The 14308-nt window shown below is 35.0% G+C and overlaps 1 protein-coding gene across 1 annotated transcript in view; it reads right to left on the bottom strand.

Moving 5' to 3' along the window:
• LOC105552347 (dynein heavy chain 14, axonemal-like) overlaps positions 1-14308 on the bottom strand; it is a gene marked incomplete at its 5' end in the record, with an annotated part of 77707 nt that overhangs the window by 26050 nt on the left and 37349 nt on the right. The window contains 2 exons of the mRNA XM_011997979.1: positions 1475-1631; positions 13770-14188. Coding sequence (XP_011853369.1) covers positions 1475-1631; positions 13770-14188 — 576 coding nt within the window. The remainder of the gene's footprint in view (positions 1-1474; positions 1632-13769; positions 14189-14308) is intronic.

Raw genomic sequence — 14308 nt, 5'->3', positions numbered from 1 at the left:
GTTGGGGAAGTTCTCCTGGATAATATCCTGCAGAGTGTTTTCCAACTTGGTTCCATTCTCCCTGTCACTTTCAGGTACACCAATCAGATGTAGATTTGGTCATTTCACATAATCCCATATTTCTTGGGGGCTTTGTTCATTTTTTTTACTCTTTTTTCTCTAAACTTCTCTTCTCACTTCATTTCATTCATTTGATCTTCAGTCACTGATACTCTTTCTTCCAGTTGATTGAGTTTGTTACTGAAACTTGTGCATTTGTCACATAGTTCTCATGTCATGGTTTTCATCTCTATCAGGTCATTTATGGACTTCACTGCATTGGTTATTCTAGTTATCCATTTGTCAAATCTTTTTTCAAGGTTTTTAGTTTCTTTGCACTGGGTTCGTAGTTCCTCCTTTAGTTCTAAGAAGTTTGATCAACTGAAGCCTTCCTCTCTCAACTTGTCAAAGTCATTCTCCATCCAGCTTTGTTCTGTTGCTGGCGAGGAGCTGTGTTCCTTTGGAGGGGGAGATGCACTCTGATTTTTTGAATTTTCAGCTTTTCTGCACTGCTTTTCCCCATCTTTGTGGTTTTATCTACCTTTGGTCTTTGATGATGGTGACGTACAGATGGAGTTTTGGTGTGGACGTCCTTTCTCTTTGTTAGTTTTCCTTCTAACAGTCAGGACCCTCAGCTGCAAGTCTGTTGGAGTTTGCTTGAGGTCCACTCCAGACCCTGTTTGCCTGGGTATCAGCAGCGGAGGCTCAGCTGGAAATGCAGAAATCACCTGTCTTCTGTGTCGCTCATGCTGGGAGCTGGAGGCTGGAGCTGTTCCTATTTGGCCATCTTGGTGACCAGTAAGGTATTTTCTGTGCAGAAAATCACCATTGATAAATTTTTCCATATTTGTGAATCTGAGAGGTTTTATTCCTCTGTTATATTTTTAGAGAGATTTATTCTTAGTAAAAACTTGTAATTAACTCCTTTCCCAAAAATTTTAAATAGGGCTAGGAAAATATTGTGAACACAGAATAATCTGACACAGAACCTACTTCTCCATATCTCTTGGGTGATATTGTATCATCATTATATTAGTCTGTTCTGACACTGCTATGAAGAAATACCTGAGACTGAGTAATTTATAAAGTAAGTAGGTTTAATTCACTCACAGTCCTGCATGGCTGGGGAGGCCTCAGGAAACTTACAATCATGGCAGAAGGCAAAGGAGAAGCAGGCACCTTCTTCACAGGGTGGCCAGACGGAATGAGTGCCAGGAGGGGAAATACCAGGTTCTTATAAAACCATCGGATCTCAAGAGACTCACTCACTATCACGAGGACAGCATGGGGGGAACCACCCCCATGATCCAATTACCTCCACCTGCTCTTGCCCTTGACACATGAGGATTATGGGGATTACAATTAAAGGTGAGATTTGGGTGAGGACACACAGCCAAACCATATCGATCATCTTAACTATTCACAAATAGCTTACCATGAGACTGAATAAGTATCAGCGGAGTTCTGGCATTGGATTCTTTATATGCATCTTTCAAATTAACTCCAGTTCTTTGAAGATATTCATTTCCCATTTTTTCAGTTATAAACTTTCTCACTGAATTATTTAAACTTTCTGGTCTAAGAATTTTTATCTAAAAAAGAAAATATGGAAGATAAGGTAAAATTAAAAACCGCCCAGGGAGATATTCCCTATGGTAAAATGAAATAAAAATAAGAAGTATTCATTTTTTAGCTTTACAGCTAGAGTTTTCCTGTTGGGGAAGCTTAATGGGAGAGTCTATGCATGGAGGGGAAGCTGACACCATGTTCCTGTGGCCATAATGCGGCCCTTCTTAGATACCATGGCTACCTTGTGTCCTTGTGTCTCTATCTCTTTCACACTCTGAGTGAGCTCTTGCTTTGTTTGTAAAGATCCAAGTTATACTCCCTAATTCTGCAAAAAGAAATTTTTTTCCCCTCGGTTTTCTTCCTGCTCTGCTATACATGTCTAGAGCAAGAAAACCCCATGGTGTTGGAGGGAAGAAAATCCAGGATAACACAACTGGAAGAGTATTAATTCTTCCATTAATAAAATGAAAACAAATGGCACAATCTTTATATGTTTGAGCAATTAGAATACAAATCTGAAAAGAATGCTAGATGGACTAAAAGATTTTGGAAACAGTGTAAATGTGTAGTAAACAGAGGTTCAGGGTATACTGGAAATCATTGCAAACTTCAGAGGAAAGACCTTTCTCATAAAAACTGTTTTACACAAATCACTTACATGACATTTCTCTACCTAATGACCATAAAATATGTCCTGAACATGTTCAACATCTGGGACTCCATCATTTAAAGCAAAACTGAAGCTACACATGTCTGTGTGTCTGTGTGATGTACCAGGTTGGACCATGGGAAGTTGCCATTTTTACCTTTCAATAACTGTCAAATATTGGCAATTTTATATATTTAACACAGCACATTTAATCATTATGCTGAATTCTGCTCTTTTCTGTTATGTTTTGGAAAAATTATTCTTAAAATTTTCTTTTAATTATATGTATCATATTTCTTAAAAATGAAAATAGGCAGCACACAAAGACTCTAGGTCTAATAGCAGAGTTCACTCAGAATATCCAGTTAGTGAGACCGTGTTAGAATCACTGAGTGAAACAAATGATTAGGTGTTTCCCCGATACCCTCACTGTCGAGAATCTATGCTCCCAAATGGTCATCATAATTTTTTGTCACCAACATGCCACTAGCTCCTCTTTTTATTCAATTGATTAATCAAGATTTTGTTACATTTCTCCACTGTTGTAAATTTAAACCTTGAGGCCTTTTTTTTTTTTTTTTTTTTTTTTAGAGGTAGGCGAGAAAGGGAAGGTAGAATAAACAGAATTCTGTTGAATTCAATTTCACTAGCTCCTAAGCAACCACAAATCATTCTGAAAATTTTCTGCATGTCTATATCCCCTCATTGTCCTCTTTCACACCCTCTTTTCAGTCCAATAGGCTATAGCAGTGGCGAGGGGTGAAAAGCTAGGCAAAGTCCTTGTCCTCATGGAACTCTGAGAAATTCTCCTTCTCCAGGGCAAGCTTCTTTCTAATATATTTTAACTTAATCTTTTATGTGACAATCTCAATTTCTAACTCTTACAGGCCAGGCTCAGTTTTAAATATCTAACTTAGTTTTCCTATGCATACACTCAACACTTGATCAGACCATGACTTCTACCTTCTGGTTTGGAAGATAGGATCACTATACTCATAAAATTTCTAGTTCATAAACTAAAATCACTGGGAACTTACTGGGAGAAGGTAACGTGGCACAGGTTTAAAATCTAGTTATTTTTGTTGTTCAGGTAAATCATCCTTGCTACATAAAATTCAAGCAATGCAAAAAGGTAAAAATGAAAAAGTGAAGGTCTTACTCCCCAGATACATTGTTTCTTGTATTGTTACTCCCCAGATATATCCCCAGATATGTTGTTTCTTATGGCTCCTCCTAGATATTTTCAACACATATACAGGCATCTCTCCCCCTCCCTCCCTTTCTCCACAAATGAAGTTGTTCTGTACAGATTGTTCAATATTTTGTATTTGTCAATTAATATAGCTTAAATATATTTTCATGTCACGACTATGTCAATAATCCACATGTAGAGTAGAGGTATCAATCTGTTTAAAGTAGTCAGGTAGATAACAAAAATTAGAGAAGTGGGTTGGATAGAAGAAGAAAATCCTCTTCTAAAAGAAAAATAAAGATGCAAATATCATCATATTTGCAAATGGCAACTAACATTCAACTGCAGTGTCAGGAAGTAGCAGGGAGCAGTGAAGACTGTAGTGCACTGGGCCAAAGGGACAGACACTACTCAGCTCTAGCTATTGCTGCCATTGAGGAATGTGGGCTCAGTGTTGCCTAAGGCCAGAAATCTGGATTTTTATTTGAAATCTCTCAATTTTCAAATTTTGGCTCAAAAATAAAAAAAATCCAAACTCAAACCAAAACAAAAAACAAATGTGTGTATCAATGTTCCTAGCAGCATTGTTCACAATAGCCAAAAGGCAGAAACAAACCTTTGTTGTCTATCAATGGATTAATGGCCAAATGAAACATGATATGTACACACAATGGGATATTACTCAGCCTTAAAATGGGAGGAAATTCTGACACATGGTACAACATGGATGAACTCTGAAAACATCATGCTATGTGAAATAAGCCAGACATAAGCATGATGGGAGGCAGAAGGCAGAATGGTGGTTGCCAGCAACTGTCAGGAGGAGAGACTGGGAGTTATTATTTAACAGGTACAGAATTTCTATTTAAGACGATGACAAAGTTTTGGAAAGATATGAGGATGATAGTTATGCAACATTGTAGATATACTAAATGTCACCGAATTGCATGCTTAAAGGGTTAAAACGGATTATTATGAAGATTAAATGAAATAATGTATCTATATTTTATCACAATAAACTCAGAAAACAACTCACTTCAAGATATGTATACATATAATTTTAAAAAAATATATGATATTTATTTTAGTTATTTTTGCTTAAAAACTTAGAAGTTGCTATGGTCTGAATGCTGGTGTCTCCTCCAAATTTGTATGGTGAAACCTAATCTCCAATGTGTCAGTAGTATTAAGAGGTGGAAACTTAGGAGAGGATTAGGTCATGAGGGTGAGATTAGTTCCCTTATAAAGATAGCTCCCTTATAAATAAGTGTTGAGGAACCTGGGCAACATAGTGAGATCTCATCTCTTAAAAAATTAGCCTGTCATGGTGATGCACACCTGTAGTCTCAGCTACTCAGGTGGCTGAGGCAGGAGTTTCAGGCTGCAGTGAGCTATGATCACACCACTGCACTACAGTCCTACAGCCTGGATGACAGAGTGAGACCTAATTTAAAAAAAGAAAAGAAAAGAAAAAGACTTTCTTGTTGTGAGGACACAGCAAGATGATGCCACCCATGAAGCAAGCCCTCACCAGACACTGAATCTGCTGGGTCCTTGATGTTGGACTCCCAGCCTCCAGCGTGGTGAGCAGTACATTTCCGTTGTTTATAAATTACCCAATCTATTGGGTTTTAGCAATCTATTTTGTTACAGCAACCCAAATGAATTAAGACAGAAATCTTCTAAGCAAGATCACAGGTTCAAATCCTATAAATTGCACCTGAAAAGTTGCAAAAAATCAAACAAAACTTCAGGCCAAATAAAACATGTTTATAAGCCAGATGCAGTCATATTTTGCAATCTTTACATAGAGAGAATTTTTAAAGTGTTGCAAAAATAAAGTTTAAGGCAGAAATCCAAAGGATTACTGGTTGTCCAGGTTAGCATTTTCAAGAATTTCAGGAAATTAAGAATTTAAGGAATTTAAATGAGGTGAGAGATTTTCCCTTCACTAAATTAGGGAATAAATGTCAAAATAAAGATTTTTTTAAGGCAATAAGGATGAATTTAGGATAATCTACCCTGGAAAGTATAATATAGTATGACTACCAAGAACACAGATATGAGAGCCAAGCTGTCTGAGATTCAACCTGGCTCTGTTAGGCAATTTATAAACCTTGGTTTCCTAATCTGTAAAATGAGGGAAATAATTGTGCCTACCTTCCAAGACTATTATAAGTATTAACTGGAATAATATATGTAAAGTGCTTAACACATACTAAATTCTTCATGTGTTAGGGGTGCTAATAAATGACACCCATGCATATCCATAATCCAACCACCTCTACCCTCAGCCAGGTTCTGAAACAATTGAGAAATAGAGGTGTTGGGCAAAAATATCATTTTATTAATAATAAAGGTCATGCTGGTGGATGTGGCTTAGGTATGAGGCAACAATGTGCTTCCTGATACAGAATCTAGAATTAGATAGACTTACCTGTCACAAGTAGTGCTGGTCAGCCACTGGCCTCTCCCTATAGGACCAAGGTCTGTTCCTGTATGGTTTATGGCATGGAGAAGCAGCCAGAAAGTATGCTCGTTATAGGCAGACAAAACCCAAAAGGGACAGGGCTATGAGTCCTCCTCTCTAGGGAAGAACAAATGAGGGGACAGAGGGACTCCAGGAATGTTCCTCACATTGGACTCTCCATATGAAAGAAGCATTAAGGGGAGGTGTAGGTGTTTCCCTCTCACATTAACGTTCACAAAATGTACTTTAAAAATACATTTTACTTGTAAAATTTTAATTTTGAAGGGCTTAAGTTACTAATAAAGCACTCAAATATTTAGAATATTAATATTTCCGCATAAGATATCTTACCAAAATAAGTCTTTGAAATGAAGTGAGTTTCTCCCAGGGAAAATTTATAGGATTACATGTTTCTTTATTTTCATTCAAAAGTTCAGCTAGATATAATTTAGAGAAAGAAACTGGGATTAACAGGCAAATACTTTTTATCATTAAAAGATATCACAATGAACATTTCTGTCATAAAATTATGAAGTTTTTTTTCCTCAACATGGCTGACTTTTAAAGTGAGCTTTATTTCCGTAAGCTTTACGGCATCACTAGCTGCGCTTCACAACTCAAAAGACGGAGACATTAAGACAGATTTAAGTTTCAACTTGGACCAACTGAAGTGGTGAATGAATAGTAATATAAGAAGATGATGGACAGATGAAGAAATGAAATGAGAAGCCAAAGGCACAGCCAGTCAACACATTATAACCTGTTCCTGTATATGTGGTGTCTTTCTGATGAATATAAACTAATAAGAGTAGAGGTTGGAGATTTCTATTCATCCAGCTATAACAGATATGGGAAATGAGAATCAAATGGAAATGCAACCAGATTATCAAATTTTTGAAAAATTAAATATTACATCTATCTACATATATTTAATACTGACCCCTCTTACCACCACAATAGAGTCCTTCTGGATTACAATTTTTTGCAAGGTGGGAAGTCTTCTAGTCTTCATTTCCAGCTGTCCTGGATACGGTTATCATTTCTACTTACCTCTTATTTCTGTGGTATTTTCCCAATGTCTAACTTTAAATACAAATTAGGTTATAGAAATGGCTTTTTTGAATGCAGATAATATTGATGTGTTGATCTTAAGAAAAGTTCATGATACATGAAGGTATAGTTATAAATGGATAATTTGGGGTTATTTGCAAAATAAAAAGATCTTCACTTTACAAAAAGGGTCAATAAAGAATTCTTTTAAATAAAAGTTGCTGACTCTTACAGTATAATAAATTATGGGTCCCACATAAATTAGAGATAAATGCAACAAAATAAAATGATAACAACTCAAAGAGAAAACTCTGCAGGAGGAGGAGACCTTAATAAGAACTTGAAATCAAGAATGTATAAAAGAAAAAAATAGACATAATTGACTATACAAACATTTAAACACATATAGCATAGGTACTATAGAAACAAATTCAATAGACAATAAAAAATTCAGAAAAATATTTGAATATAGATGTTAATACATATAATAAGACAAAAGCGAATTATCTATAACACTAATGGGAGTTTAAGCTTTTCAGATGGGCAAAATTAAAAAAAATCAATACTCCTATGGAAAATGGGCATTCATATTGCTGGTGGAAATATAAATTATCATAGACTTTTAAAGAAAGCAACTTGGCAGCAACTGTTAACATAAAAATAATTTCCTTTTGTTCCAGCAATTCCACTTCTGATTATTTATCTTATAGAAATAAAAGCAAAGGAAAAATGTATAAGGATGTTTATGTTATTGCATAATATAATTGTTTATTTTGGCAAAAATCACGAAGTGAAGTAGAGAAAAATGTGGAAGGAAACAAATTAGGTTGTATTCTGAGTGGGGGTGTTATGAGTGAAGGTAGTAGGGAAAAGCGAAGGAGAGTTCGAAGTGGAAAAAGAAAAAGAAAAAGATGTGCTAAAAATAGTAAGTCATTTGAATTTAAGGTAAGATCCTTTCCCATGTAATTTTTAAAATATACATTTGTTAAAATGAACAATATATGTAGGTTTGTTCAGATCCAAGATTCCAAACTAGCATGGTGTAATGAAACTAGTGTGGTATATTTAATCTCTCTGAAATTCTGATTTCTAATCAGATTTTCTCATGAAGGTCTTTATAATCCTTTCATGGATTGTTATGAGGATTATATTGAATAACATGTGCATGCTTAAAATGTAGTTAGATTCCTCCCTTCAATTTTTTCATAATGTAGGATATTGTACGACATTTACAAATTGAAAATCCATACACCTACACACATACTTAAGTTAGGTTAAAACATTGAATGCTTTCTTACTCTCCTCTGGTGGTTTTGTATTTTCCTCCAATGAAGCATTTTCTGAAGAGAAAGGTGTGCTGATCAGAGAATAAACTGCTTTACTGTTCTTAAAAGTATCCCATTGTGATACATTTGATAAAAGGGATTTGCACAGAAGTGAAAATGGTTCCAGGTGAGCGCTGACATATTGGCACTGCCTCCACCTAGAATCTGACAGCCACTGAAGATGCTGACTTTCATCTATTTCAAATGTGCCTAATAAAAAAAGAAAAATGATCACATTAGAAGAGATAAGCCCTTTACCTTTTAGTTATTTATTACAAAGTAGATACTTGACAAAGATGTCCTGCTAGGCTATTTCATATAAAAACTATTTTATAGAAATAAAACTATATTTTACATAAATAAAACAGAAAGCTACTTTATGTAAAAATTACATAAGAGGTAATTGTTTTTATTGTGGTAAAAATATAACTAAATTTATCATTCTAAACCTTTTTTTGTTTTTGTTTTTTGAGATACAGTCTCATTCTCACCCAGGCTGGAGTGCAGTGGTGCGATCTCTGCTCACTGCAACCTTTGCTTCCTGGTTTCAAGCAATTATTGTGCCTCAGCCTCACAAGTAGCTGGGATTACAGGTGTGTGCCACAATGCCCGGCTAATTTTTGTATTTTTTGCCATGTTGGCCAGGCTGATCTCAAACTCCTGGCCTAAAGTGATCTGCCTCCCACCTTGACCTCCCAAAGTGTTGGGACTACAGGCATGAGCCACTATACGCAGTCCATCTTAACCATTCTTAAGTGTACACTTTGGTAGTGTTAAAGATATTAATACTGTTGTGAAACTGAGAATAAATCCCAGTTGGTTATGGTGTACAATCTTCTTAATGTGCTGTTGAATTTGGTTTGTTAGTATTTTGCTGAGGATTTTTGCATCAATGTTATTCAGAATTATTGGTCTGTAGTTTACTTGTAGTATGTTTGTCTGGCTTTGGTATCAGAATAATACTGGCCTCACAGAATGAGTTAGAAAGTGTTTCTGTCTCTTCAATTTTTGAAAGAGCTCCAGGAAAATTTATGTTAATTTTTAAATGTTTGGTAGAATTCAATGAAGCCAACTGGTCCTAAAATTTGCTTTTTTTTTTTGGCGGTTTTTGATTACCTGTTCAATCTCCTTGTTATTGGTGTGTTCATATTTTCTATTTCTTCATGATTCAGTCTCAGTAGACTACAAGGAATTTATCCATTACTTCTAGGTTATCCAATTCATTGGCATACAATTGTTCATGGTAGTCTCTTAGAAATCTTTTTATTTCTCTGCATCTGCTTTAATGTTGTCCCTTTCTTTCCTGATTTTTATCATTTGCATCTTCTCTCTTTTTTTCTTAGTTAACTGAGCTCAAGGTTTGCAAATTTTGTTGATCTTTTCAAAACACCAACCGTTAGTTTTGTTTATTCTTTTTCTATTCTCTATTTTGTTTATCACTGCCTTAGTCTTTATTATTTCATTCCTTTTGCTAGCTTTGGGTTTAATATGTTGTTTTTCTAGTTTCTTGAGGTAAAAGTTATGTACACTTTCTTCTTTTTTAATGTAGGTATTTACAGTTATAAACTTTCATCTTAGCACTGCTTTCAATGTATCCCCTAAGTTTTAATATGTTGCATTTTCATTTGTCCCTAAGTATTTTCTAATTTCCCTTGTGATTTAGTCTTTGACCTACTGGGTGTTTAAGAGTGTGTTAATTTCTACATCTTTGTGGATTTTTCAGTTTTCATTCTGTTGATTTCTAGTATCATTCATTGTGTTTGGCAAATACACTTGGTATGACTTCTTGAATTTGTTAAGATTTGTTTTATGGTCTAACGTGGTCTATCCTGGGGAATGTTTATGTGCACTTAATAAGAATGTACATCCTGCTGTTATTGGGAAGACAGCTCTGTGTATGTCTGTTTGATCCAGTTGATTTACTATGTTGTTCAATTTTCTTATAACCTTCTGTTTCATTGTTTTATTCAGTGCTGAAAATGGAGTACTGAAGTCTCCTACTATTATTGGGTCGCTGTCTTATTTCTCCCTTTAATTTGTCAAAGTTTGCTTCATGTATTTGGGAGCTCTGAGGTTTAGTGCATAAGCATTTATTACTACATATCTTCTTGGTGAATTGACCCTTTTATCATTATCTCACATCTGTCTTTGTCTTTTATAACAGTTTTGATTTCAAGTCTACTTCATCTGATATTAGTATAACCACTCCTACTCTCTTTGGTTACCATTTGCATGGAATATTTTTCTCCATTCTTTCATTTTCAGCCTATGTGTTTCTTTAGATATGAGTCTCCTGTAGACAGCATATAGTTAGATACTGTTTTTTAAATTAATTCGGCCAATCTGTGCCTTTTTATTGAAGAGTTTAATCCATTTAAATTTAAAGTAATTACTCATAGGGAAGGAATTACTATTGCCATTTGTTGTTTTCTGTATGTCTTGTAACTTCCTTCCTTCCTGTCCTCTTTTATTGCCTTTTTCGGTATTTTGTTGATTTTCATAGTGATATACTTTGATTCCCTTCTCATTTTGTTTTGTGCATATTCTATAGATATTTTCTTTGTGGTTACTATTGCAATTACATAGTTTAATCTTAATTTTATAGCATTCTATTTTAAACTGACAACAACTTAACTTCAGTCTCATACAAAAATTCTACTCCCATCCTGGCAACATAATGAGATCTCATCTCTACAAAAAATTTTTAAAAATTAGCTGGGTATGGTGGCATGTGCCTGCAGTCCCAGCTACTTGGGAGGTGAGGTGAGAGGATCACTTGAGCCCGGAAGTTGGAGGCTACAGTGAGCTATGATCCCATCACTGTATTCTAGCCTGGGTGACAGTGAAACTATGCCTTCAAAAAAACCAAAATCTACTAATTTAGGGCTTTAGCACCCCCCCTTTATGTTATTGATATCACAAGTTACATTTTTATATATTGCATACCCATTAACATAATTATACAGTAAAAAATGTTTTTGTAACTTGTTACATTTACCAAAATTACAATAGTACAGGTTACTATCTTTCTCCACATATTTACCTTTACTGAAGAACCTTATATTTTTCATATAGTTTCATGTTGCTGTGTATTATCCTTTTGCTTCAACTTAAAGGAGTTTCTTTAGCATTTCTTGGAGAGCATTTCTAGTGGTAATAAACTCCCTCAATGTTTGTTTATCTGAGAAATCTTAATTTTTCTTTCATTTTTGAAGGGCAGTTTTGACACATATAGTATTATTGGTTGAGAGCTTTTTTCTTTTAGCACTTTGAATATATATCTCACTCCCTCTAGTTTGCAAAGGTTTTCCTGAGAAATCACTGGTAATCATATAGAAGCTCCCTTGTATGTACAAATAACTTTTTCTCTTGCTGCTTTCAAGATTCTGTCATTGTCTTTGACTTTAGACAGTTTGATAATAATGTGTCTGCTGTGTTTCTTTTTGGATTCATCCTAGTGGAGTTCTTTGAATTTTTTGAACCTGTATGTTTTTTTCTTTCCTTAGATTTGGGAAGTTTTTAGCGACTGTTTCTTCAGAGAATTTCTCTACCCCTTTCTCTCTTTTTTTCTTCTTCTGGGAGTGCCATAATGCATATATTGGTCAACTTAATAGCATCCTATAGGTCCCTTAGGTTCTTTTTGCTTTTTAAATTTTTAGCTTTTTTTTTTTTTGCTTTTCTGACTTGATAATTTCAAATGATCTGTCTTCAAGTTTGTTGATTCTTTGTTCTGTCTGATTAAGTCTGCTGTTGAACTCCTGTAATAATTTTTCAGTTCAGTTTTTGCATTTTTCACCTTCAGAATTTGTTTCATTCTTTTTTATAGTTTTTATGTCTTTGCTGATATTCTCATTTTGTTCATGCATCATTTAACTGACTTTATTTAGTTCTCTGTTATTTAGTTATTTATTTTAGCTCACTGAGCAACTTTATGACAGTTATTTTAAATTCCTTGTCAGGCAGCTCATAGATCTGCATTTCTGTGGGACTGGTTTCTGGAGCTTCATTTTGTTCCTTTGATTGGACCATTTCCCCTTGTTTCTTTGTTTGCCTTAATATCTTTTTTTCCGGGGTTGGCATCTGAAAAAACAACCACCTTTCCCAGTCTTTGGTACTGGCTTTGTGCAGGGGAAAACCCTCACCAACCAGCCTAGTTGGAGGTTCTAAGACCTTTTTAACCTTTTCTAATCCCTTGCTCCCCCTAATTTCTCCCTGTGAAACTGTAGGTCTAATGTGCTGCTTGCATCTGGATTTTAGTGGCTTCCAAACTCCAGTGCCAGTCTTGCCAATATTCTGAGTCAGGCAAGACAAAAACCAGTCCCTTGGGAGGCCCCTAGACAAGCCAGAACACTGGATGCACTGTCTACTCTTTTGTTTCTATCTGAGGGAAGAGCTCTGATATGGGGTATTTCCTGTCAGTTGTTCCACATTATACCACAAAGAGGGAGGGGCATGAATAGGCATGCGTCAAATGATGCAAAATTTCCTACCCCTTTCACTGGAGTCTCTTCTTGGTTTTACAATAGCCTGGATGCTGTAGCTTCTCAACTGATCTCTAGAGTTCTCGCAGAGGTATTCTGATCTGTATATTGTTGTTACCTTGGTATCTCTGTGAAGGAAGGGAGCCTATAGCATCCTACTCTGCCATTTTGCAGACTTAAAATTTACAAATTACAGCATAACAACGTGAATGTATTTAATATCACTTAAAAATTGAGATGATAAATTCTATGTTATATGTATTTGACCACAGCTTAGATAATAAACATAATAAAAATACAACATAGAAACATTTAAAAGATTCAATAATTAAATAATTGTGTCTAACCTTTTTGGATAAACATGACTTTTGCGTTTCAAATTTTCAACCAAGTTTTCATAAGAAAATGAAGGCAACTGTAATTAGGGGTGGGGGAAGTTTTAACTCCTGAAGGTATCCAATCAGTGTTTATGTTTGGGTGTGCTCCTGTTGACTACCATTAGATATTCTGCTTTGTAGATTAGGATTATAATAATCATAGCAATTATCATTTATGTATTCATTCATTCATTAAAAAATTATTGAGTAACAGTGGAGGTGCTTGACCTCAAGCTACTTTTACTTTAATCAATTATAGAGGCATTGACTTGGAGCACCTTAGTGGAAGGAAACACACTTTTAATGGACTTTTACGGAATCCAGAATAATAACTTTTACTTACTAGTAAGTCTAGACTGGGATAATGCACTTTTAATATTTATCAATATGCCAGAATATAAAAAGATGTTCCATTCTTCTTCTGGTAGGAATCCAATGTCATCCTGTATTAGATTTCCATTAGCATTATTTTGCATGATTGCAGTACAAAGCCGAAAAGAGAAGCAAAGTTTATCTTCATTAAATAGAGCTGAAGAAACCACCTATAGGGAGAATATAACATATTAATCCAGTGAGATTAAATAAACAAGTAAAATCCACACTAAAGAATGTCTCACCTTAAAAATACTTTTTGTCAACACATCCATTGCACTTTTAATATGCTTATCTAACAGATTTTTCTCATTTTCCAAGTTGGGTTCTTTTGAAATATTTATAATCTCATGAACTTCTTTTGGAGACACTTTCTCCCTTTTAAAACTATGTTCTTGTTCTTTGCTTTTGGAAACTACTGACAAAACAAAAACCTGATGAAACCAGTCTAGGGAGAACTGGTACATGTAGTTGATTTGCGTGAGACCAGCTACTAGAAAGTAGAGCAGGGCACCTCGGGTTGCAATGGGGAGATAGTTTTTACGTATTGCTTGGATTTCACTTTCAGCTTTTTTTGTTGCTTCAATGCGCTTTGAAATTTCATTTGATGTCATTTTGGATTTTCTTAAGGTATCTATAATTTCTTCATCATCTAACGCGTATCCTAAAGATAAACAAAAAGTGAAGTTAAATAAAGACTACTGTAACAGTAAATGGCTATTTCCTCACTCTGCACTCTTTGTGTAAGGGTTTTTACTGTTGGCTTCTTACTGGCTTTATGTCC

Source organism: Mandrillus leucophaeus, unplaced genomic scaffold (genome assembly GCF_000951045.1).
Source record: "Mandrillus leucophaeus isolate KB7577 unplaced genomic scaffold, Mleu.le_1.0 Scaffold550, whole genome shotgun sequence".
In the NCBI taxonomy this organism is placed as follows: Eukaryota; Metazoa; Chordata; class Mammalia; order Primates; family Cercopithecidae; genus Mandrillus; species Mandrillus leucophaeus.
The sequence above is the reverse complement of the archived record's forward strand: the minus strand, read 5'-3'. Positions and strand labels throughout refer to the sequence as shown.